This window comes from Delphinus delphis, chromosome 12 (assembly GCF_949987515.2).
Source record: "Delphinus delphis chromosome 12, mDelDel1.2, whole genome shotgun sequence".
NCBI lineage: Eukaryota > Metazoa > Chordata > Mammalia > Artiodactyla > Delphinidae > Delphinus > Delphinus delphis.
The window spans coordinates 83,987,768-84,014,589 of NC_082694.2; the positions used below are offsets into that span (position 1 = coordinate 83,987,768).

The 26,822-nt window shown below is 36.2% G+C and overlaps 1 protein-coding gene across 11 annotated transcripts in view; it reads left to right on the forward strand.

The window, feature by feature from the left end:
• The window catches only part of KIDINS220 (kinase D interacting substrate 220), a 98,273-nt gene that overhangs the window by 11,428 nt on the left and 60,023 nt on the right, over positions 1-26,822 (forward strand). For 6 of the 11 annotated variants that reach the window (XM_060027134.1, XM_060027142.1, XM_060027144.1 and 3 more), the window contains exons 3-14: positions 1,896-1,994; positions 3,028-3,126; positions 7,543-7,641; positions 8,684-8,785; positions 11,254-11,352; positions 13,068-13,265; positions 14,964-15,062; positions 16,987-17,085; positions 18,375-18,473; positions 21,161-21,338; positions 24,052-24,216; positions 25,921-26,100. In XM_060027134.1, the coding sequence (XP_059883117.1) occupies positions 1,896-1,994; positions 3,028-3,126; positions 7,543-7,641; positions 8,684-8,785; positions 11,254-11,352; positions 13,068-13,265; positions 14,964-15,062; positions 16,987-17,085; positions 18,375-18,473; positions 21,161-21,338; positions 24,052-24,216; positions 25,921-26,100 (1,516 nt within the window). The remainder of the gene's footprint in view (positions 1-1,895; positions 1,995-3,027; positions 3,127-7,542; positions 7,642-8,683; positions 8,786-11,253; positions 11,353-13,067; positions 13,266-14,963; positions 15,063-16,986; positions 17,086-18,374; positions 18,474-21,160; positions 21,339-24,051; positions 24,217-25,920; positions 26,101-26,822) is intronic. The other 5 variants (XM_060027141.1, XM_060027143.1, XM_060027136.1 and 2 more) reach the window with 1 other exon arrangement.

Sequence of the window (26,822 nt, forward strand, 5' to 3'; positions counted from 1 at the left end):
CTTTAATTTATATATTATACCATTGCTTTTGATATTTCACTTTTTATCCCAGTTAATCTAATCAGAAGGGAGAAACATGCTGTAGAAAGTAACTCAAAGACATTAGAGCTCACAGAGGCAAGCCTGGTGTAATAATTGATGTCTGTAGGTATGACTCAGAATCATAAACATAGTGTTTAAGTTAATCTGTTTAACAAGTAGCAATGTGTGTATTACTTTTTAGAAAATGGTAATCATAAAAGTTATAATCAAATTTAATATTTAAAGGCTAAACTTTTTCACCTGGAAAATCTATTTATACATAATATCTCATTCCCTAATGACTCTGGTTGAATGACAGGTGACTACCACATATAATTTAGTATCCATCATTATATAAGTGTCTGTATTTAATTCAATTTACTTTTGTCCTTTAACTCAGTATTTGTGTTTCTCTTTACTTGTATTCTTATAGTAGCATCTGTTGCATATTGCCTGTTACTATAATTATTTCTATGTTTGTATGTTGCCGTTAGTGGATTTTTAAATTCTTTCAGACTTCGCTCACTCATTTACTCAATAAATATTTGAGTACCTGTGTGGCAGTCACTTTACCTCACGCTGGGGGTGTACAGTACTAAACAAACAAAACAGACATGCTTCCCACCCTCTGGGAGTTTAGGGCCTTTAGAGGAAACACAATAATCAGTTGTTAATCACACAAATAAATGTGTAATTACAAACAAGGATTAGTTTAGTAAATGAAACTAGAGGGGGTTAGCAAGGCTTCCCTAAGGGGTTGATGTTTGACCCAAGAGCTGCCGGGTGGGTGGTGGGTTAACTGGGTGGGGTAAAGGGAAGACTCTGTCTGAGGGTCCCGAGGTGGGAAAGAGCTTGAGGGCACATTGGTGAGGAGGGAACGGCCTGGCACAGGTTTCAAGGTAGGCCTGCTGTCGTCTCTCCATCGTTAGACCACAGGCCACGTAAGGATTTTGGTTCTCATCCAAAAGAGCAGTAGGAAACCATGGAGGGTTTTAAGCAGTGGAATATTGTCAGATTAGCATTTAAAAAAATCACTGATGTTTCCCCCCCCACTGATACACATTCAGTAAGTAGGTGCTTAGATAAATATTTCTCTAATTGAACTTAGTTTTTGGTGTAATTTTCATATACCTTAGTATGTTTCAGCACCTTTAACCCAGTGCTTCTAACCTGTTTGATATCGCGGCATGTACAGAAAATGATAATGTGTGTGCTGCACTTGCAGTAGCCAAGGCTTGCTGCTGGAGGGAACCTGTCCCAGGATCCCGCTGCCCAGGCCCTGCCCTGCTGTCTCAGGGCTGGGGAGCACTGTATCTTATGCTGTGACTCATTCTAGGCACAGGCTGGGCAGCTCTGATGTAGCTAGTAGGGACTTTAATGAATTAAGGTTATAAGGGAAGGCTTAAAAAAACTACATAATATATACAGCACCTGTATTGTTTTTATTTATTGCTTTACTTTCCTCTCTCTAGTCCTGATAAAACATCTTATACATACAATAAAACCACGTTCTATATCATATTCTAACTGTATTGGTAGAGAATTTGGTTACCACAGATATCCTAAGATTTTTATATACATCGTGGTAATTACTTTTCAGTGCCTAGTATTATTCATGCTTACTTATTTTGAATAAAATTGCAGTGCCAAAAACAGATTGCTAATGCTGTCATAAAGAAAGTCTCATTTTCTCTTTGACTTTTACATTATTAGTAATCTGAGAAATTAAGAATTCAGAGGTGTTTCTAAATTAATGAAATACTATAAATAGCGCTTAACATAACATCAGGAAAAAGTAAGTGTGCTGTAATTAACTGGTATTTCAGCTAAAGTACAGCATCTTGACAAGTTCTCTGTGTCTTTTATATCCCCAGTGTGGCCAGACTCCATTGATGATAGCTGCTGAACAAGGCAATCTGGAAATAGTGAAAGAATTAATTAAGAATGGAGCTAATTGCAATCTGGAAGATTTGGTATATATTGAAATAATTTACTCATTTGTCTTTTTCTTTTCCTTAACTTTGCTTTTAAGAAATGATTCAGAAGTAATAGATTATAGATTGTACTTCTTCTGTATCTCAACTTTGCCTAGTAATAGTCTAACTCAATTTTTTAAAAGGGGTAATAACAGGAGAGAAATTTTTACTTTCAGTGAAAGTTCTCAGCTCTTCAGGGTTTTTAATGTATAGATGGCACTGGTTGAATAGGGAGCACATATACTTAAAATTAAATGCCTGCCTAGAAGATATGTATGAGTCATATTGTTAAGTAACTCCCCATAATGGTATCTTATTATTATAAATATCACATATGGTAAGCCAGAAAGATGTGGTCCCTTCTGATATCGTTTATGAGGGATAAATCACTATTCCAAGAGGCTTACTTTCTCTGTTTCCCAGGAATTATTTTTCAGGGTCACACAGCTACATCTGTTTTTCTGTTTGTATTTATGATTCAAATCGATGATATTAAATTGGTGATTTTAATTGAGTGATCATTTGAATTAAATTATAGTACACTCATGGATAAAAGTTAGGATAGGATACTTGTAGGCTTTATTTAAAAAAATAAAGAATAGTTCTTTATCATACAGTTTCTAAACTCATCAAATGGGATCTCTTTAATAGTTTGTAAATGTGCTCTTAAATCTGATTGCAGGCTCTTTAATTTCAACTTATAGTAATGGTTGCTAACCACAAAGGTTAGCTTTGAGGTTTTGATAGTCATCTTTTCTCCTTTTTGAAAAACACAGTATGTGATTAGAAGTCCAGTGAAAAGACTGAACAAGCAGTTGTGAAACCGTTTTTACACCATTGTAGTCATACAGGTAGACAGATAAATTCTTAACAGAGCTTTTGCTTCAGTGTAATTTCAGAGTAGTTTAGAGTGGGTCGGATCATGTCAATTTGGTATGATCATCTGGTATATAAATTCACATTTATTTTTCCTCACTTTGGAATGTTATTTTTGGTTTGAAATGGTAACATTTGTGTCTGTGTGTTCAAGGATAACTGGACAGCACTTATATCAGCGTCAAAAGAAGGGCACCTGCACATTGTGGAAGAACTGCTTAAATGTGGGGCTAACCTGGAGCACCGTGATATGGTATGGACATTCTTTATCCACTGTTAATCAGCTGGAATCTTATTAGCAGTAATGGATATGTGTTAAGTCCTGTATTTTTATGTGTGAGGTGATACTATAATAATGTTTTTAGGATTTGGGATTGGGCATTGAAATGACCCTCAAGAATGTTTTAAAACCCGGTGATATAATGCACCTCCTTTAGAATATTCTTAGTCATTATTTTCTGTTTATTTTAGAATTTTAATTCTGAAATGTTGTTAAAACAACCTATTACCCTTTATAATGTATCAGTTTTAGAACTCATGAGAAAGTTGTTCCCTTTAAGGAGAACTTTAAGAGGGACATAGTATAGTTTTAAAAATATTTTCAGTTGTTTAAAGTCATGATTTTCAGAATAATATTTATAAACTTATTTTCAAAATGTGATTATGTTCCTAATGCCATCTGTACCCATTACAAGTTTAACAAGATATGATTCTTAATTATCTTAGCTCTTATTTGATCTTGGCATCTGCTTAAAGCATAAAGGTGAAGAAAGGGATCATTTCTGGCTTAATTATTCTGCAAAATGTACAGCCTTTTCAAAGATTAATTTTAACAGGGGAAAAAAAGAAGGAATTGAACTGCCTTGATATAGACAACATGTATTACTTTGCTGCTGATGCTTTATGAAGTACAGGTGGTCTGAATTTTTAAGAAACTGCAGCACTCCACCATCTTGCACTTAATATTGTACGATGTAATATATACACGGTGTTCTTCTACAGTGTTATATTTATTCTTAAAACTTAGTGAAGTGGGGCTTCCCTGGTGGCACAGTGGTTGAGAGTCCACCTGCCGACGCAGGGGACACGGGTTTGTGCCCCGGTCCGGGAAGATCCCACATGCCGCGCAGCGGCTGGGCCCGTGAGCCATGGCCGCTGAGCCTGCGCATCCGGAGCCTGTGCTCCGCAATGGGAGAGGCCACAACAGTGAGAGGCCTGTGTACCGCAAAAAAACCAAAAAAAACAAAAAAACAAAACTTAGTGAAGTGGTTGGTATACTTATTTTTATAGAAGGATACAGAACCATTTGTATCCTCCCTATTTCTGAAAAGAAATTGAAGTACATTGCTATAAAAATTTAGGGAGAGAAGGTAATGATGTCAGTAACCTAGCCAAAGGATGGGTATGGCAGGTAAAGTAAAATGCAGTGTTCTTATCTTAACTGGTGTATAATAAAGCAGAAGAGAAATTCATGGAATTACCTAGTTCTCAATATTTTATTAAAAACACCATACCATTTTATCAGGTGAATTAATATTAAGTAGCTTTTGTATGCCTGATCCCTTCAGGTTCTTTTTAGCCTATCATTAATTGACTTCTGAGAAGAATCCTATGGGCTAAGGGTTAATTTTGTTCTCAGCATATATAGTTCAGGAAACTGAGACTGGAAGAAATACTCTTTGCCCAAAGTCACTTAGCTCTTAAGCAGTCAGACTGAGTTTTGAACCCAGGACTGCTTACTCCAAAGGCTTTCTCCTTTATCATTCTTCCATATATATCAGCAAGGGAGTTAGGAACTATAAAGTATACATTGTGAATGTGTAAAAACTTGTCAAGATTTGTAAAAAATGGTTTCTTAAACTTTCTTAGTTCTCCATATTTCTCATTTCCCTGAAGTACTTATCAAATCACAGCATATTTTAACATTTAAAGGGCCTCTGTGTTTGGCTTTTAAACACCCCAAATTAGGGAAACTGAGGACTGTGTCTCCCTTAGTAGTTAGTATTGAGAGACCCTAACCTCAGAGAATTGGGTGGGTGGTGGCAGCTGCTGAACTGTGAGGGAGGGCAGAGTCCCTGGGACTTGTGTGAGGAGAGGAGGTTGTACCAGGGGTTGTCTGGGATTCAGGAATAATTCCAGGATATAATGTCAGGAAGTCTAGTGAGGATTCTTCCTTGAGAAGACCTTTAATGGACACCAAACTACAGCATTGCTATAGGCAGTCAGTTCCAGTCTTTTCATTTTGCAAATTTGGGCATAGGTTTCTCAAGATTAAATTTTTATCTCAGGGATTCTTGCATAGGGTGATACTATACAAATTAAAATGAGGGAATGATATTAACACAATTCTGGGCAGGAATTTTACAGATTACAATATTGGTGTGTGTAAGACTTGACTAAATGCCCAGCTCTATAATTTGACCTAAATAAATTATGTCAGCCTTTCTTTGTCTTTCATGACCTTGACACCTTTGAAGACTTCTTGTCTGGCATTCTTAGAATGTCTCTCAATTTGGATTTGTCTGATGTTTCTAATGATTAGACTGAGATTGTGCTTTATTGGGAAGGAGGTGATATGCCTTTCTTAGTGTACCACATCTAGATACATACATCACCAGAATGTATCACTGGTGATGTATCCTGGCTAAGGTAGTGTCTGTCAGATTTCCCTTTGTAATTACTAAATATTTGAGGGAAGATACTTTGAGACTGTACAAATATCTTGTTTTTGATTAAACTTTCATTCATTTATTTTAGCATCCATCAATGCATCTTGCATGCAGCAGTTATGACTGTGGTGTTATAATGGTGATTTTTCTATTTTCATCATTCCATCTACATTTATTAATTAGAATTCTTCTGTAAAGAAGAGTTCTCTCTCTCTGACTCTGTCTCTGTCTTTCTCTGTCTCTCTAAATATATATCTATATATAGATACATGTAGATATACATTTTAGCACTTCCTTACTTTCTGGCATTACAAAATGCTTCAGGCTCAGGTTCATCTTATATTTTCCCTGCCTTGTTTCCCTGATTATCAGCCCTGGAATCAATCAGTTTTCCAAGGAACCCTAGTTACTGTTTTTTGAAAATGTTATTTAGAAACCAGTAATCTAGGTGTTAGGTATGCTTATTGTTATTGGGATGTCACTGCTGTAGTGCTTCTCATTGGATAGATGTAGGAAATACATGTCTGTATATTAACTCTTGCATACACATACATCTATTCTGTATCTGTGTGTGTGTGTATATATATATACATATATATATATTTTTTTAAGATAGACTAGGTCGATAACCATGAACCCAATCCACTGTAGCCTTCTCCCTTTTCTTAATTTGTAACTCTCCTCTGACTGTGAGAAATCTGGCTCTCACTCTCCACACTATATATTTACTTATTTGTTCACCTCTAGTATACAAATAGTTTCAGAATTTCTAATCCATACCGTGAGAGAAACAGATTTGCTACTAAATACATTGTTTGTATACAGTTCTTTTCGTCTTTAGCATTATTACAGAATTCAGTCAAAATATTGCTTTCCAGAGTTACCTAGATCAGCTTCTAAGTAATTATGTGATTCATTTGTAATATAATTAATTCATCCCAGTCTATATTCTGTCTTCCCCATATTCTAGTTGATTTTTAAAACATTTACTTACAATAAAATTCGTCTCTCTGGTGTTCAGTTCTGTGGGTTTTGACAAGCACATGATGTCATATGTCCACCGCCACAGCTCTGTACAGAGCAGTTGCATCGTTTCAACAGTACCTCATGCTGCTTCTTCATAACCAGCCCCTCCACCCACTCCCCAACCCATGGCTACCACTGATCTGCTTTCCCTTTCTATAGTTTTGCCTTTTTCGGATTAGGGCAAGTATTTTTCTTAAATCTCTTTTTTAGTGACAATGAAACAGAATCAGAAGGATTAAGTGATTTATATTCTTGAACCCAAAGTTGGATTGGTGCAAATACTGATTTAAAAAAAAAAGCAAACAAAACATTCACTTCTTAGTATAATTTGATTGCATTTGTCTCTTTCATTGAACTGCATTATAGTTAAAGAGAACATTGCCAAAACAAGAACACTACTCCTGTAGCTTAAAAAATAGAAAGTTACTATGCTGTTAATTCATACTTAATGACTTTGCCCACCCCTGGAAATCATGGTCTACAGATCAGTGCCTTCTCATCCTCTCTTTTTTAGCAAGAGGTATGATAATGATCTGGAATTTATAGGATGGGTTTAGATGCAGGAGTTGAATAGGGTTGCTGGAATCCCTCTCTGGAAAAAGTCTAGACTCATACCAGGAGGAGAATATCTGGAGACATAGAATGTTTACTGAAGGAAAATATTTATAAAACCAAAATAAATCTTGGAAATTTGGAAAGAGTCCAACATGAATGTTCTCTATGTCAATTTCCAAAATATAATAAAACTTCGGAGTAATCATTACTGGACTTAAGAGATTTGACTTTTTTCAGATACTATTGTGTATTTCTCTGGGGAGCTTAGGTGTTTAAAACTACATAGTAGTGATTTCTTAAAACAATGGTTCTATAAAGAATAAAGCTTACAAAAGGAACTTCATTAATGCCATTTTTGTGCTTAGAGACAATCCAGTGTTTTGTTTCCCTCCCCTGCCCCACCTTTTTGTTTTCTTTAGGGAGGATGGACAGCTCTCATGTGGGCATGTTATAAAGGCCGTACTGAAGTGGTTGAATTGCTTCTTTCTCATGGTGCCAATCCAAGTGTTACTGGTCTGGTAAGCGTTAACAAAAAATCCATCTGTAATGTAAGCGGTAAGTTCTTTTAGGGAATACTTAAGGCTGGTTATGCTTTGGACTTCGTAGTGGATAAAAATAATCTAGATCTTACTAAAGATAATAATGCAGAATGTGATTTCAAAACACAATGAGAATTTCTTTCTGAGGCTAAGCTTATTTCTCAGTTTTTATCAACAAAAAGGCAACTCTTAGAGTTTAAATGTTAATTATAACTATACAATTTTTCAAAAGGAGATTTTGAAATCCTTAAGTCATCTTACCTGTTTTCTGTGCGTATGTATTCTTAATCTAAACTCTTTTAAAGAAAAGAGACATTTACCAAATATCCATGCCACTTTTCTATATTCTTTTTTTTTTTTTTCTGGCCCTCTCCACTGCTAAAACCTTACTCCAAGTCACCTGTATTAGTTTTCTGTGGTTGCTGTAACATCACCACAAACTTGGTGGCTAAAAACAGCAGACTATACATTCTTATAGGTGGTAATACATGCATTACTATTGTACTTTGCTTGAGACTTGATCTCAGACTGCAGATTAAGAAATTGTTTTATTGATGGGGGGATTCCTTTCACGATGTATATGTATGTCAAATCATTACATGCACTTTAAATGTCTTACAATTTTATTTGTCAGTTATACCTCAGTACAGCCGAAAAACAGGAAATGGTTTTATTCAAGTTAATGGACGGATTATAAAGAAAGGTTTTATATTCTTATTAGTCTTACCTGTTGGTTAGATAATTACATTGTGTATTGAATCTATAAAAATAGATGTGTTCATAATATATATTTAAGGTTGAGTGCATCTCAGTTCCCAGTTATGTATTATGAGTATTACATGTGTTTTTAAAGTGGAGAATGGTCTGTAACTTGATTTTGTAAAATACTACTTTATATTGCTCCCTTTGTTGTTTCCTCTTCTTAGCAAATGTGTGCTGTAAATATCCACCTAAAAGACTTTTTCTTTCCCTCCCTCCCTCCCTCCCTGTGTACCTACTCACCCACCTGCCTACCTCCCAGCAGTACAGTGTTTACCCAATCATCTGGGCAGCAGGGAGAGGCCATGCAAATATAGTGCAACTTTTACTGCAAAATGGTGCTAAAGTCAACTGCTCCGATAAGGTAGGTCAGCAAGATCTTTCCAGGTTCTAGTTCATATTATGTCCACTCAGTGTGTCTAACTTACAAGGATTTTCATATGATCTCATGCGGCGGCTCTGATGTATCTTATGTTTATATTTATTAATACATTTTATAAAGACACACATCTCATAGGTGGGTTCCTCCTAGGTATTAAATACGTGCTAAGTGTCCTTCCATTGTCTTTTATATCACATTCATCATTCTCAGGAAAATAGGTAGGGTTGATTCCCTATCTTCATTATTTACTGTTGTAGCTCTTCTTTCTACTGTGGGTCCTGTCTGCCTTCTCTGTATTGTTGCCAGATGATCTTTTTTTTTTTTTTTGCGGTACGTGGGCCTCTCACTGTTGTGGCCTCTCGCGTTGCGGAGCACAGGATACGCAGGCTCAGCGGCCATGGCTTACGGGCCCAGCCGCTGTGATCCTCCTGGACCGGGGCTCGAACCCGTGTCCCCTGCATTGGCAGGCGGATTCATAACCACTGCGCCACCAGGGAAGCCCCCAGATGATCTTTTAAAATTTAAGTCTTGTTCTTTCTCTCTCATATTTAAAATCCTAAAGACATCAATCCCTGTTATGATGTATAAAGATAATCCTTGCCTCCGTCTCTACCCTCTCTCCTGCTCTCTCTACCCCAAACTACTTTTACTCAACTATCAAATGATGCAGGTTCCTGAGTCCATCTGTTTTTAACCCTCCACATCTTGCAGGTGCTCTTTCACAGTGTGGAGTGCCCTCTCATCCTCGTCTGCTTTAGCTTCTGTTCATCCTTCACACTCAGCTCATGTGCCATCAGCTCCAGAAAGCTCCCCAGGATTTTGTTCTATTCATTTTTTAAAATCCTTAATACCCCAAATATTTGATAAATATTTATTTAATTATTTCATTCTTTCTTGCTTTTGGAGAGCTTTGATAGCTTCTGTGGTTTCAGGTCAAAGCCCAGACTTTTCAGGTGGACCCCAGTCTTTCTTCCCAGGTTCACTTCTTGCCATTCGTCTCCATATACACTAAGCTTTTGGATACAGAAGATTGTCTATCATTCTGTGAACTTTTTTCTTTCTTTCTTTCTTTACTTATTTATTTTTGGCTGCATTGGGACTTTGTTGCTGCGCACGGGCTTTCTCTAGTGGCGGCGAGCGGGGGCTACTCTTCGTTGTGGTGCGTGGGCTTCTTATTGTGGTGGCTTCTCTTGTTGCGGAGCACGGGCTCTAGGTGCGCGGGCTTCAGTAGTGTGGTACGCAGGCTCAGTAGTTGAGGCGCTACTACTCAGTAGTTGTGGCTTGCGGACTCTAGAGCACAGGCTCACTAGTTGTGGCGCATGGGCTTAGTTACTCCGCGGCATGTGGGATCTTCCTGGACCAGGGCTTGAACCCGTGTCCCCTGCATTGGCAGGCGGGTTCACAGAAGCCCCATTCTGTGAACTTTTATGAATTTCTATGAAGTGCGTGTCATGGTTTATCCTATTCCCTCTGCTAGGAATGTTATGACCTCCTCTGCCTGATGAACTCCTATTTATTTTCTCAAGTCTCAGTTGAGGTGTTAGCTTCTCTGTTAAGTCTCCTTAACTTACCCAGTCAACTTAGATGCCCCTTCTTCTGTAGTCAGTATTCACTGTCCATACCTCCATCAGTGCACAAAAGTTCTATTGGTCAAGGCTGTTATAAAAAGTAGGTATTCATTAAATGTTCATTTCAACCTGCAGTCTCCCATGTAGTTAAATGTCACTGTGAGTATTCTTGTGTCTCTTCATTGTCTTATGAATCTCCCCAAAGATAAAGCATTGCTTTTATGCATGATTTACATTCTCTGATGTCTTTTGAATCACGTTCCAGCAGAAGGCGCTTTTGAGTGCAGTTTCTAGGCGGACATTTATTTTGTCAGGTACAGAGGCCGATCTGGGGTGGTGGTTAAGAGCACAGACTGAAGCCAGGCTTGTTGGGTTCATGGGTCTTGCTCCACCTCTTAGTAGCTTTGTGACTTCGAGCCTGTAATTAACTTCTCAGGGCCTTGTTTGCTCATCTGTTAAAATGTGATATTGTGGTTTGTACTTATTCTTCTGATAAGGATTACACACGTTATCTCGTGTAAACTATTTAGAACTGTGTTTGGCACTTGGTTGTTACTATTTCAGACTGTTGGACTTTATATTTCACAAGATATGGGAAGCAGAGAAAGCTTGTTGGAAATTAGAGGCTATATGACATTATGATGGAAAAATTGTCACTGATTGTAAAAGTTAAATTTAAAATACATTTCATGCAGTGGTTAATCATCTATTAAGGAGAAATAGTATGGGGAAAATATGATTTATCTAGGATTAAAATTATGATTGGTATAAACCATAATCTAAAAATGCTCAAAGTATGATTTTTATCAAAATTCATGGTGAGAGCTAGTTTCTTTTAATACACCTTAGGTAATAATTTTAAATTTATTATTTCTTTAATAGTATGGAACCACCCCGTTGGTTTGGGCTGCACGAAAGGGTCATTTGGAATGTGTAAAACATTTATTGGCTATGGGAGCTGATGTTGATCAAGAAGGAGCTGTAAGTATCTTTTCTATTTTAACTGCTGGTAGTAGAGAGATGTTTTTAGTTTTAAGAGAGAGAATACTTTTTCCTTAGTATATACCTAGAAAAATTTCCCTATAGTTTCTAAACGATACTTAGAAAAACAAACATCTTCTGTTATCCTGGTAAATATATTATATTATAGATATTATGTATTACAGATATGTGCTTTTAAGGATTTATTGCTAATGCACATAAATTTTGGGAGGCTAAAACTATATGGAATATCTTTTAGTAATCTTAGTATAAATTAAAATACTCCCCAAATCAAATTGTTTGAATTACTGTTGTGGAAAGAGTTTCTATTTTGTTAAAATACCTTTTCTTTAAAATTCTAAAATAATATAATTTTTTGATATTTTAATCTGTGACTTGTTTTCTCTAATAGATTTAAAAATATCAAAAATCTGTGGTCAAAACCTATATAGCTTAAAAATTGGTTCAGTATATCTTACAGTCTAGCAGTTATAAATTCCTTATTGAGTACCCGCTGTCCACCCAGCCCTGTGCCAGATGTGCTGGGGATACTGGAGAAGCCTATCATATCGCTCTTCTCTTGAGCTTGTAAGAATATAGGTAAAGGAGACGACATTTATGCACAAGAAACAATACAGACTTCTGTTAACATAATTATTGTTATTATGTGAGATGGATCATAAAGGATTCTGAGAAGAGTTGCTACCAAATCTCTGGCTGCAATGTAACAGAAGTGAATTCTAAATCATTAAAAGTGACTTCCTGGCATAATACCAACCAGCTCCTCCTATTGTCCATGTTGACAGAAGCTACTAATTGATGACCTTCGAGGGGTACATAGTATTTTAGTGGTGTGCGGAGATAGAGCATGATTCTTACCCAGGCATGGAAGTCATACCTTTCACTTGCCTCCTTTCTGGACAGTTTATCAAGTGGATGAGTGGCTTGTCTCTATGGTTATTGACTGCTGAGGAATCTGAAAAGGCGGTGTTATTTTAATATTGAGAGAATTATGGCTTAGTTCTGGGGGCTGATATAATAACTGAAATATTTCTATAAGGAAATTGCATGGTATCTCAAACTAGATCAAAATCTCAACAATAAGTTTTAATATTTCTTTTATAATGAGTCAGATTCTTCTATTATGTGATTTTGTTATAAATTAAATGTGCAGTTTTTAAAAGAACCACTAAAAATAAGACACTTTTGAAAATGTGGTTTGTAGATCACTGTGGAAAACAGGGAAATATGTTATACTTTTATTGAAATATTCTATAGCTTATTAATTCATTGTTTTACTTCAGTTTTTCATACAGATTTTATTATAGACAATTCTTTGAAGTCTGATTGATTCTTACTTTGGATTATTTAACTTAGAATGTGTTTAATTTTGAATCATCCTGTCAGCTATTTTATATGTCAATACTTTAGTGAGAGGGTTTGTTCATTGTAAATGACTCCAATTTTGGATTATCATTTAAAGAATTGAATGTCGTAACAGTCCTATTGACCGAAGAGAATTAATGTATCTTCAAAAATGGAAAATATGCTTCTGGCCACTTTTGGTCTGTTTCTGGTTATTTATATTGGCATTTTATTATCAGAAATAACTGTTAATAATAGGCCACCTATTTGAAAACATCAGTTTTTTGACTATAGAATAAATTATATGTTTTCTGAAAGTACTAATTTCTTGGGTGTTGTTTGATTTGTAGAATTCAATGACTGCACTTATTGTGGCAGTAAAAGGAGGCTACACACAGTCAGTAAAAGAAATTTTGAAGAGGAATCCAAATGTAAATTTAACCGATAAGGATGGAAATACAGCTTTGATGATTGCATCAAAGGAGGGACATACAGAAATTGTACAGGATCTACTTGATGCTGGAACATATGTGAACATACCTGATAGGGTAGGTTATCTATTTAGAATTTGTCTTTCAGTGGTGACATTGATGGAAGGTTACCTTAACTTCTCACCACCTTTCAAGATTCTTCCTGCATGACATACATTTAAGATGTTTTATTTCTGCCTTTAGAACTAATAAGTTAAAACTTTCCAATCTTTGTGGAAGTGTTCTTCTAAATTTTTCAGAAATAATGCTGTTATTGAAAATGTGATCTTGAAACCATCCTAACTATAGGTGTTGTTTATGGCTGTTGTTATTCATTGTTCCAAGGCTTCAAGTCTCCCACCCTTACACCTAGAATTTTCAAATTGGTATCTCTTGTTCTCACCTCTTCTCGGAAGTCTACACTTGTCTGTCCAGCTCAACTTGAACTGTCCACTTGAATGTCTAATGGGCTTCTTAACTTACAGCAAAACAGGTGTCTTGTTTGTTTCATCCCACACCTGCTTTTCCCTCAGTCTTCTCCCTCTCAGTAAGTGGTACCAGCATCTATATATCCTGTTGTTAAAGCACCAAATCCTACACATTAGTCCTGATTTCTCAAGACTACCCAAGCCAAAGTAGCTACCCAGTCACTTTCTATCAAATCACTATATTTTATTTGCATTACATTTATCTGATTTCTTATTTGTGTTTATTGTATGTTGTCTGTTAGTCTCCTCTAGGCTATAAATTCTCTCAGAGCTGGGACCTTGTCTATCTTATTTCCTAGTGCCTAGAACAGTGCATGACACATCGTAAGCAATGAAATATTTATAACCTTTTATTAATTTACTAGTCTGAACCCACATTAATGCTAATATTCTCAACTAAAATGTGTCTGCCATGGGTTTATTTACACTTTTAATGTAGTAGTTAAGGTACTACATCATGGTGCTAGACTTAATAATCCTCGAGGACCTGCCTCTTGCTGTAGAGCCCCCTGGGGCCCACTTAGGATTGAGATGAGCTGTAGCTTATGGAATCACCCAGCCCAAACTCATACAACTGATTTATAATTTAGCAGTTAAAAAAAAAGGCCATTTACAGTATTTGAACTAGGGGAAGATATAATTAATAATGATTATTGCTTGGTGGATATAATTTCAGGGCAGAGATGTCCTTATGAGGTAGTGAACTTCATCTAAGCCTTGTACTGGGGAGTGAGTCTTGTGCACTGTTGGCCTGTAATGCCAAATTGATAGAATATAGATGCTGTTCTGGGAACCAACCTTCTCCCTTAACTAAATGTGGTTATAAACCCACAGATGGCTCTAGCTTTATAACTCCCTTCTTTTTAGAATCCATGGCTTTTGTCGTATAGCATTATTCCAAGGGATTTGTATTATGTAATTTCCAAATGTTCCTCTGGTTCATTGACAGCCACTGTGTCACTTTATTTAATTTACATCTGTAATGGGAGGTTGGTTACCTTCAAATAGAATGGCTTATTGTTCTGGGTGACTTATCTTTCTAAACTTTCGTCGTGGAATTTCAGGTATAAATGTTCTCATTTTGAGGTATAAAGTCTTCTGTCCCTTATTCTGAAGGTTATTAATATCAGGTATTAATATTAGTTAACTTTCTGTTATTTAGAGATAATTTTTTCCAAGAAATTTTCAGAAAAAATCTGTTAAATTAATACATGACTAATTTTAACTTGAAAACAGTGTTTTTTGTTCCATCATCAATTCACCTTGGTTTTTTTTTTTGTCTTTTTAGAGTGGAGATACTGTTTTAATTGGTGCTGTCAGAGGTGGTCATGTGGAAATTGTTCGAGCACTTCTTCAAAAATATGCTGATATAGACATTAGAGGACAGGTGTGTGTGATTACAGGGCTGTTGTTATCTTAGTATAATTGTTTGTATATGTTGGCTGATCATAATGTCATTCTTCCAGTTTTCCTATGGAGACAAACATATAAATCCTAGTACGTTTAATGGATGCCTGTATTATTAAGTTTCACTGCCATTATTATGAAATTTCTGTATTGATGTCAAGTTAGATTTAGATAGAAGTAAAGCATAAAGAAGTTCATGTTTTTCAAATACACCTCCCTTACTAATGTCTAAATATATTCAGTTCTGACATGAGTAGTTTATGATACCGAGGCAGTTGGTGGCACTTTGAGTGTATGGGACTTATTTTCTTTAGTATGTGTTTCCTCTGTTTTGTCTTCTTCATCCATGTATTGTTCTTCTGTTCCTGTTGTTTCATCTTTCTTCTCCTTTTCCCCCATTTGCTAGCCTTTCCCAGGACCACTTGGTAGTGCCTATGGATTTTGCTTAAGGCAGTCATAGCTCACAGAGCTGTAAAGGTTATTTATTTTAGGGAAAAGCTTCCCTAAAGTTGAGAATATATCCAATATGTCAAGAGCTTTAGATTAAAAAAAACTGTACTGAACAGCCTGTTTTGTGGTTGGAGAGTCTACATTTCTGCTCAGTTTTTTCCCTTGTATGTAGCTTGTATCCAAATCCACTTTTGAATCAAACTGATAAATATTATGCCAAATGCCATGAGGGTCTTAACATGGGTCCCTTGCCTGAAGAAACATGTGTTTTAGTTAGGAAGGTTTTAGTTTGTTTTGTTTATATTTATTCTTATGTTTTTATGTAAACATAAAAAGTGTTGCCACTTTTGGTATAAGATAGTATATGATTGCCTAGTGAAAGGTTCAAATGTAAGAGTCTTGAGGTGGGGAAAGTGGGCAGTAAGGAGAGCTTTTAAGGGAAGGTAGAATTTGAGCTAAGTTTAAAAGGTGGGTTAGATAGGGAGAGAGAAGGAAGGCTCGGTAGTTCAGGCAAGGATAGTGGAATAATGGGATGAGAAAATTTAGTAAGAAGGGAAAGTGAAAGACTGTATTCCTTAGTTGGTGAATAAATCAGCTTGTCAGCAGGATGGCGGGGAGGGTGGGATGGGAGATAGAGAAAAGAAAGGGACGTAGTGCCAGAGAGGCTGGAAACTAGTGTACAGTGTTGAGAAGGGAACTGCATTGGGGAAATCTTGGTGTCGGAAAATTAATGTGGCAGCGGCAGAGAGTCATTCACTGTCTTTCGGGATAAAATCATATTTTCACTAAAAGTTGGTGACTGGATCATCTATTTAGACTTTTACCGATCTCCTTTGTGTCTGTCAATTTTGTTTTCCTGTGTTTTAGTCAGTGTTTTTGTTCTCTACCTCTGCATTCAAAGTCCACATGGATCTGTTTTTGGTTTTTGAACTAGATAGGATTTTAAAGGATCTGATGAAGATCAGTATATAGGTGCAGTATAGAGATTAAGAAAGCTAAACATGGTAAAAAAACAATTCACCATATGTTTGTGTAGTACACTCTTATGCATTATCTTTTGAAAAGATTGGGCAGATGAAAAGCCAAAAGCCGAAAGTCAGAATATTTATGTGACTTATCACAGGATACAGAGCTCAGGTACTGATGACTTCCAACATAGTGCAGGGTCCTGAAACCTGTTTGCTTTCCAAAAGCATAGTTTCCCTTATCAACTATGTGGGGTTGCTGCTTTCTCAGTCAAGAAGTATTAAGTTTTCTTAGGCTTCTTTCATAAAGAATTTCTCACAAGTAAATGCAAGATAGAATAAGGATTAATGTTATTTTCTACCATGCTGCTTCTTGGTAAGATATATTAATGCTTTAATAGGAATGTTAATAATGTTTTATATTTACAAATAGAAGTTTTTAATATTATATCTTATATGAAGTGGTTGTTGATTTTTTTTATTATGCAGGACAATAAAACTGCTTTGTATTGGGCTGTTGAGAAAGGAAATGCAACGATGGTGAGAGATATCTTACAGTGCAATCCTGACACTGAAATATGCACAAAGGTATAAACGACATTTCTGTTCTCTTAGCAATACCTAGTGCTGAATGTTAGTACTGCTTATTTTTTTCAATTTTTTACAGTTGTTTGATATTAGAATTATACTGATTTAACTGGAAATGTTCTGTATTAAATTGAGGAGTAAGTTTATATCCTTTCAGGAGTTGTGTATTCACAGCAAAATGCAATGTGTAATTTATTTTAATTGTTATTTAATTTATTTTAATCAGAAAGTACAGTATCAGCTCTTCATAAATTGTGGACAGATCATTTCCCCAGAATTATTTTATGCTCCTGTTGTTTGGAATGCAGAACACATTTCCTTTTAAAATATCATTGTGTGTGGTTATTGGTTCCCCAAACCAACCACTTTTAGTCTATTTTACTCAAATCATGTGGAAAGTATAAAACTGTATAAGACTTTAGTGATTATATTTGGCTTTACATGTGATAGTTGTCCATGAGGAAAATATATTTGGAGTTCTGGATTGAAATGGCAGGAATGAATAAAGCAAACTTACGGAATCACCCGTAAGACAATCCTATTTCATCCGTTAGAGATTTGGAGCAGCATCTTCTGAACCAGTGATGGTAACCTCAGTGCCCTGGGGCAGAGCTTCTCCTGGGATACCTTCTGCTTTGCAGGTGGTGGCTCCTTGGAATCTTGTTTCTTTTTCTTTTAGACCTTTGTGTCAGCTACTGTGACCACACGTGGCTTCTGACCAGATTTTGCTTTTTCCTAATTCAGTGCTGAACTGTGGTCTCTTCTTATTTCTATTAATTTGATTTTGAAAGCAATTGTAAACTCTTTTAAGGTTTCCCAAAGGCATACTGCTCGTATCAGGTTGTTTCCCTGTTGTACACAGGTCCTTCCTTAGAAGCACAGAGGCGCTGGTGACAACATCTGACAGATCTAGACGCTGGCTTGTCTGGACATTGACAGGCTAGGTAGTGGGCTACTTGGGTGAGGTGGTCAGAACGGGAAGCAGCCTCTGGAGGAGGTGGCGCAGGTGTCAGCGGTGGGCCTGGGGAAAGACAGTGGTGAGGGGCAGAAGCGGCTGATAAGTAGTGGGGCACATCTCTTGCTCTGTTGAGTGATATAAAAGTATTTTGATACAAGTGATTGGTTATGAAAGGAAAAGCACTTGTTAGTTTTTCCAACTATGTTTCCTTGAGAACATTTTCAATATAGACTGGTCAGATATTTGAATTCTTGACACGTGTGTTGATGTGACTTTAAAGATTTAGGAGTAAAGGTATTAATCTGGCAAACTTTCTTATCTGTGCCCACAGGATGGTGAAACACCTCTTATAAAGGCTACCAAGATGAGAAATATAGAAGTAGTAGAGCTGCTGCTGGATAAAGGAGCTAAAGTATCTGCCGTAGATAAGGTAAAAACATCTGTGTAGAGAGCAGTTTTTTTTGAGGGCTATAGGTAGACTGACTGTATATCCGGTGGGTTTAATGGGGGTCTGAGAGATTACTTGCTGGGGCTATTTGTGTGGGATTTGGATGCTGTGAGATCTTCTTGGCTGTTCTGAGAGCATGCTGAGGAGTGGGCGGGCTCAGTATGCAGCAAAGCAGCTGCTTCAGAGGTTCCCTCTATGGCTCAGATCAGTTATGGCAAGGCGCATTGACCACCATGCAAGGAGGATGTCATCAGGTGTGGAGCTTGTTCAGAGAAACAGGAAGAAAGAATCCAAAAGGGGCTGGAGAAGATAGACTCTCAAAGGAGACTGGCATTCACGTTCACCAGCAGGAGAGATGTTCTACCATGTGTCCTTGCCTTAATCCTTTTAGAGGAATGTTCATATTTTCCATAATAAATTTAACTCTCAATTGCTTAATATTTCATATAGAATTGATTCCTGGTTTTAGTTGGTCTACATTTTAAGCAGGTTTCTTTCTCTACTTCAAATTGATTTCCTCACAGAAAAGAAGTTATTTCTGTATGAACTAAGAAATATAAATTTTTCCCTCTGAATATATAATATGATTTGGGCTCTCCTAATCCATAATAGATTGAAGCTTATCTTTTTATTATTCGTGAGGCAATTAAACAAAAAACAGAATTTATATCTATTTGCCTTTTATTTTATCAAAACATTATTAAAAAAAACACAGAAAAGCCTCCTACCTATTATTACCATATTAATGTATTTATATATGGTATATATATTAATGTATATTAATATCATATTAATATAAAAGAAAGAAAATATAAAGAAAAATTTTAATCTTAAAAGTGAGGGCATAAAGTCAAAGAGAAGTTGTTGAAATTGAATATACTTAACTTTCTAGAAAACTTCTGTATTGCCTGTTTTTCTCATTCTGCTGTTGACTACTTTCTGGCACTGGTCCCCTAATTTGCAAAAGGGAACCCCACTGGACTACGTGCCCTTTAAGGTGCCCTGTCTCGGACCCTGTTGTGTGTGCTTTGTCTTAAGTCAGCACATACTTGCTGAGAAGCACACGTGATATCTGGAATGTTCTTGGAGTGAATGTGCATTCGTTCACACATACTTACAAAGGATGAATAAGGTGCTGTCCTGCTCGAATTTGGAATACAAACTTGTAAAAGTCTTGAACCTGGCTCTTCATAAAGGATTACATAAAAAAAATTTAAGAATAAAGATTAATGTTATTTTTACCTGGCCCATCACCAATCTCTGTTTATCTTCAGCATAAACAGGCAGGGTGTGTTGATGTCTTCTCTGCATTTTCAGAAATTTTGTGTCTGGCTGAAATGCCACTGATGATATTCTTCCTTCTCACATGTTTGGGGATAAGAAATGGAGTTCAGGTGGAGAAATAAGATGGTGAAATTCAGTTTAGATGTGGTTAGTTTGAAGGCTAAGACGTTCAGGAGGCCGTGACCGATAGGGCTTGAATTTGGGCCAGAAATCAAGGCTGGTGATAGGAATTTCACAGTTAGTTACCAAGAGATGAGAGCTGCATGGAAGTGACTAAGATCATCAGTTTGGAAGAAAGATGGAAGCTGAGGTCAAACTTTCCTTACAGCGTGTGTCACATTCTAGTTTGTTTTACGAATGTGCATGTTTATCCAGTCTCCTCCTGTTACATTGTAACTTAGTTAAGGCCATGGACTGTTTTGTCTATCATCTCCATATCCCCCAAATTATCCAGCTCAGTGCCTTACTATATAGTGAGCTCGATACGTAGCTTTTCTGCCATATTTAGGATGTAGGAAGGGAATCTAGAAAAAGAAGAAGTAGACCTGAGGCAGAAGAGGAGATTCAAAATCACGATAAGGTTGTGCTGTAGAAGCCACAGGAAGTGAGTGGGTGAGAACTGAGAATTTCATTTGTTAACTTGTGGGTCATTGTCTTTAAGAGAGATGTTTGTGAAGTAAAAAGTGGAGAACACCTTGCGGACTGAATTTGTTTTTTTTTTTACGTATTAGTTTTCTTTCCTTAGTGTTGGATGCGAATACTAATATGATGGAGATTCTAATAAGGGAAGAAGGCAGGTTGATGTTAGGGAGCCGTGAAAGCTGAGGAGAACGGAAGAAGTTGTAGTAGCCAGAGAAGGATGGATTCAACATAGAGGACTCTGAGGAAGAGAATGTAGGGAACTAACATAATGGTGACAAAGGGCGTGAGGAAGGATGAGGTCGCTTGTGCTAGTGGAATATCAGCATGGATTGGGAAGCTGTCTAGACAAATGGAGACCACGTTGTGAAATAGAATATAAATCAGTTGAGGAAGGTGGTTGACATCTGTGGACAGTAAGTATCTGGATGATAGATGGTTACTAACCTGTGATGGAGGTGGATCCAGGGCCTGGGAGGAGCCGCAAGGAAAAAGCCTGTTGCTTGTCCTCTTTCGTTCTAGAAGGCTGTGGGAGAAATAATACCTGAGAAAAGCTAGGGAAGGAACTAGAGAAAGAAATTGTGGGGAGGTTACAGAGATAAAAATTCATATTATTTATACATTCTATATGAAAAATATGAAAAGTTCGGATTTTCTGTTATTTTATAGAAGCATGAAAATTGTTACTCTCTATGTACTATATGTAAGAAATGTGAAAGTTCAAGTTTCCTGCCACTATTTTACAGAAAGGAGACACTCCTTTGCATATTGCTATTCGTGGGAGGAGTCGGAAACTGGCAGAACTTCTTTTAAGAAATCCCAAAGATGGACGGTTACTTTATAGGCCCAACAAAGCAGGCGAGACTCCCTACAACATTGACTGTAGCCATCAGAAAAGTATTTTAACTCAAATATTTGGAGCCAGTAAGTATTGGGTTTTGTACCTAACTGGGCTTTTAAGAAATGAATGTCTATGAAAAAATTAAGAGACTTCCAGCAGTTTTGCATTTCTCACTTAACTGAAGATTATAAAAGTTAAGAAAGTTATTACTTTACTGTAGAAAAATAACTTTTCCCTGTCTAAAGCTGTTTTGCATTATATTGTCGCATTCACATTAAGTACATTCAGAGTCAACAATCAGCTTTTAAGACTTCTAGAAATCTAGCCTACTTTTCTAAAACTCTGTTCCCCCTGTTATTCTCTCAGGTATTCTTTGTGCTTTTATCAAAATGCACTCTGTTTTCAGAGTGTGGCTCTCTACCTTTGCTTGTGCTGTGTCCTCTCCATCCCCATGAACGTTCTTGTTAAAATCATCTCTCTCCAAGGCTGGAGTCAGTTGTCTTGTTCTCAGTGACGTTTTAACTGATCTGCCTAACCAGATACAATTTTTGCCTCATTTGAATACTTAAGCATTTGTGTTTATATTTCCTTTTTTAATACTTATTACGTATGGCCTTTTATTTTGTTTCTTTTAAAATTTTCTCCCTTATTTCTTTTAGAATTTTCTCCCTTCCAGATTCCAAGTTATTCAGGGCAGGGATTCTTTCTTCTTGTATCCTCCATAACATCTAGCACATAATGCCTTGAATGTTGTACTAAAATAGTTTTTGCTTGTAAAGGATGCACATGAGAATGTAATCATTCACATGTGGTCTTTTGAAATACGGAACAGTTTTCTACTAGAGTTAAAAAACAGACATGTTAGTCCCAGAAACCAACAGGAGATAGTAGAATCCTGCCACCTTCCAGTTTAGCTGTTTACTTACATAAGCAAGTATGATTCTGTTCAACATTATGAGTTATATTTTAAAATATTTTTTTCTGTTGATAATAATGCACACATTAAATTTTAAGAATTAAAACACGAATACAGTAGAAAGTTCAAATTTCCGATTGTCCTTTATCTCCTAATTTGTAATTGTTTGAATGACTTGCCAAGATTTTCTTTACATTTCTAAAAATGTTTTATACTATGTATATAGCCTTAAAAAACTTGAGATACCATAATATAAAAGTTTTAAATAATGAACTATACCATATTTTAATTGTTGCACAATCTTTCATTCTAAGTTCTAATAGTACATTCAGTTCTTTATTGATGAATATTTGGTTTGTTTTGCTGTTAAAAGCTAGTGCTGAAGTGAACATCTTTTTTGTACGTATATCTGTTAACTCTTATTTTTAGGATTATTTTCTTGGAATAAACTCCCAGAAGTAGAATTGGCAAGTCAGTGGATGTTCAATTTTGATAGACTTTCCAAAATGGTTGTAACAATTTCTCCTTCCTTAGACCATGTATGATAGTGCAGTTTCCTGCAACCTTGCTAAAACTGGATATTTCCAGCTTCCTTAAGCTTTCTAATCAGATCAATAAGAAAAAATTTCATTGTAATTGGCATTGTAAAATTATTAGTGAGATTGAGATCTTTTAATATGTTCATAGGCTATTTGCATTTTTGCTATTTTCCTCTTTGTATCCTTTGCTGTCTTTTTTCTTGAGTTTTTAAAATTATTTAAAAATTGATTTTTGTGTCTTTAAGGATATTGATCCTGGATCCAGCCTATATATTGTATCTCTCTCCCGTGCTTATTCTTTGTTTATGGTGTTGGGGTTTTTTAATTCCCCATCCAATAGTTATATAAATTTGTAGTTTACTTGTTGGTCCTTTCCTGCAGTTCTGGCTTTAGTATTATATTGAGAAAGAAAGGCCTTTTCCACACAAAGATTTTTATAGTTTTTTCTCTTATATTTTCTTCTAGTGCTTTTATAGTTTTACTCTTTACATTTAATTTTTTAATGTTTCAGAAACTTATTTTTGTTAAAGTATGAGATGCAGAGTTTTAATTTTATTTAAAAAAATGGATGGCTTACTTCTCCCAATACCACTTACTAATTCATCCTTTCCCCACTGATTTGAAATGCCACATGTTAATATCCTGTGTGAGTTCTGTGATGTTGTAATTATTGTAGCTTTAGAATGTATTTTGATTCTTCTTCAAAGACAGCTACTTTTTGGTAGTCTTTAAATTATTTTTCATAGCTATTTTTACATGTTCTTCTTGCTTTTCAGCTTTTCAAAATACCCTCATGGAATATTATTATTGGAATTGCCTTAAAGTGGTAGATTAATGTGGGGGAGAATTGCTCTTTTTAAGTTATTGAACCTTTCTGTCTGGAACCATAGAATGTCTCGTTTTCTCTGGTTATCTATTACGATTTTCACTAACATAGCATTCTTTATATAGGTATTATACATATTAAAATGATTCTGAAGGACTAGTTATTGTTTTAATCATTTTATCGATTGTAAAATCTACTTTACTCCACATTTTAGCATCCCTGAAGTTGGAATATGTCTTATAATTGATGGGTAAGAAAGCATCGTGTCATAAATTGGCAGCACTTTTTCTTTCTTAGTCGTACATAATAATGATGCATCTTATAATTAGTAGGTATCTTAAGTTTTATGAAATATGGTATTAACTTAAGCACCTCTGAACCTATTTTTACACAGGTCTAACCATTTAAAATAAGTGTTTTTCCTCAATTAAGTAAACAATTAATAAATGAAAATTGATGCTACTTTTTAATAGTAATGTCTTTAATGCAAGGATATGATGTGTTTATAATTACAGGACACTTGTCTCCTACGGAAACAGATGGTGACATGCTTGGTTATGATTTGTATAGCAGTGCCCTGGCAGATATTCTCAGTGAACCTACCATGCAGCCGCCCATTTGTGTGGGGCTGTATGCACAGTGGGGAAGTGGGAAATCCTTCTTGCTCAAGAAACTAGAAGGTATGTTTGTAAAAAGTCTGCATATATAACAAAGTTTTCTCTTGTGTATTTTTGTGTTTTTAAGTAAAGAAGAATGGAGTTTTTTTTTTTTAAACATCTTTATTGGAGTATAATTGCTTTACAATGGTGTGTTAGTTTCTGCTTTATAACAAAGTGAATCAGTTATACATATGTTATACATATACATATCAGTTATAAATATACATATCTCTTCCCTCTTGCGTCTCCCTCCCTCCCACCGTCCCTATCCCACCCGTCTAGGTGGTCACAAAGCACTGAGCTGATCTCCCTGTGCTATGCGGCTGCTTCCTGCTAGCTATCTGTTTTACGTTTGGTAGTGTATATACGTCCATGCCACTCTCTCACTTTGTCACAGCTTACCCTTACCCCTCCCCATATCCTCAAGTCCATTCTCTAGTAGGTCTGTGTCTTGCCCCTAGGTTCTTCATGACCTTTTTTTTTTTTCTTTCTTAGATTCCATATATATGTGTTAGCATATGGTATTTGTTTTTCTCTTTCTGACTTAACTTCACTCTGTATGACAGAGTCTAGGTCCATCCACCTCACTAAAAATAACTCAATTTCATTTCTATGGCTGAGTAATATTCCATTGTATATATGTGCTACATCTTCTTTATCCATTCATCTGTTGATGGACACTTAGGTTGCTTCCATGTCCTGGCTATTGTAAATAGAGCTGCAATGAACATTTTGGTACATGACTCTTTTTGAATTATGGTTTTCTCAGGGTATATGCCCAGTAGTGGGATTGCTGGGTCGTATGGTAGAATAGAGTTTTATGTATGGGTATGTGGTTGATCCCTACACCGTTATTTGAGTTCTCTTTCTAAAACAGAGATCCAGCTGTGTTATAGCATACTTAAAACCCCTTCGTAGCACATTCCCTGCGAGTGCTGTTTATAACTGTCCTACCCAGGTCCTTCACAGACTGTCAGTTTGCGTGAGCACCCCTGCCGGGACTGCCCCCCCGTGTGTGCTCAGGGCTGTAGGCATAGGGGCTCTCTGCGCCCACGCGAGCCCACTAGACCCTTCCTGAGTGGCCTCCTCTACTAGGAGCTTCCTGGACAGGTCCCCCACCTCCCCGCTAAGCCCCACTCCTTTAGTTTGGCAAAATCTCACTCGTTCTTCAAGGACAGGTGTCAGTATTGCCTATAAAATTCTTGCTAAGTTTAGTAGTAAGAATGCCTTGTTCAGGGCTCATCTGGACTGAGCACACACCTTTAAGAGCAGTGATCCTCAAATGTAATTGGAGGGAGAAGGGGTGAGGAGGAGCGGGGAGGAATGGTGGTGCTATAGCTAGGTATAATAGTTTGAAGACACATAACAGAAAAATAGTTTTTAGTTTTATATCTGGAAACAGTACCTTGTTGATTGTGTGATACAAACCACAAGAATAAATATCAAAATCTTAACAGATGGGAATATATGAAAGAGGATTTTGTGCATTTTCAGTAGGAAGCAAGAGAGTGGGTAGGACAAGGATCAAGGGTACAGGTACCCCTAGGGAATGAGATTCTTATCAGAAGAGAACGTTGGTTAAAATGGTTAAGTACCAGCATTCTATCTAGGGACTTGGTAAGTGCTCAGTAAATGTTTATATTGAAAATGTGAAATTTTCAAAATGTTTGAAGTTGTATTTCTTAAATAAAACAAATAATGTTTTCATATTAAATTCTCTTTCAGATGAAATGAAAACCTTTGCAGGACAACAGATTGAACCTCTTTTTCAGTTTTCATGGCTTATAGTATTTCTGACCCTGCTCCTTTGTGGAGGCCTTGGTTTATTGTTTGCTTTTACGATTGACCCAAATCTTGGAATAGCCGTGTCATTGAGCTTCTTGGCTCTCTTATATATATTTTTTAGTAAGTCTTTGCCTTTTGTCTTTTTCAAAAATGTAGAGAATGTCAAAACTCATTGTTTTACTTAAAATTGTATCTATATCTTTCTCCTAAAGTCTGTAAGAGATTTTCATAATTAGGTGAGAAAATTGATTTTTTGCTATTTTGTAAGTTGGCCTAGAGGAACATTGTTCCCAGCCTGGCTGGTACAGCTTTAAAAACTAGTGCACTACTTGTTAATATTGAAGCAGAACTTTTATTTATTATACTTTCCCTTTTATATGTTAATTAATGATTTATATTTAAGTCCTTTTTTAAAAATAAGTTTTTATAGCTGTCATGACGTGCTCTTGATCATTTTGACCATGCCTGTAATTTTTATTTTATCTAAAAGCAAAGTAATAAATATATATATAATCCCTGTTCTCGCGAGTGTCTTCAGTTGCAAGAAAGGAAATAGATTTACCTTTGGAGGAACTACTGGTAACTTCAGCATTTGCAAGTAGTGATAAAACCAGTCTTTATGTTTGAATCTGAGCTAAGGGTTATGTTTCTGTTTAAGGCGTTATCTTTCTGATTGTGTTTCTTATGTCATATTTTAGTCAGCTTACTTTCCATTTTTCACATACCTGATGTATGTTGGGGGAGGTTAATTAATTGAGTAATTCTTTGAGGAGTAGTTAGGAAATGGAATGGGACCATGAAAATTATGTAAGTCTGCCTGTTACTACTTGATACTTGACTGT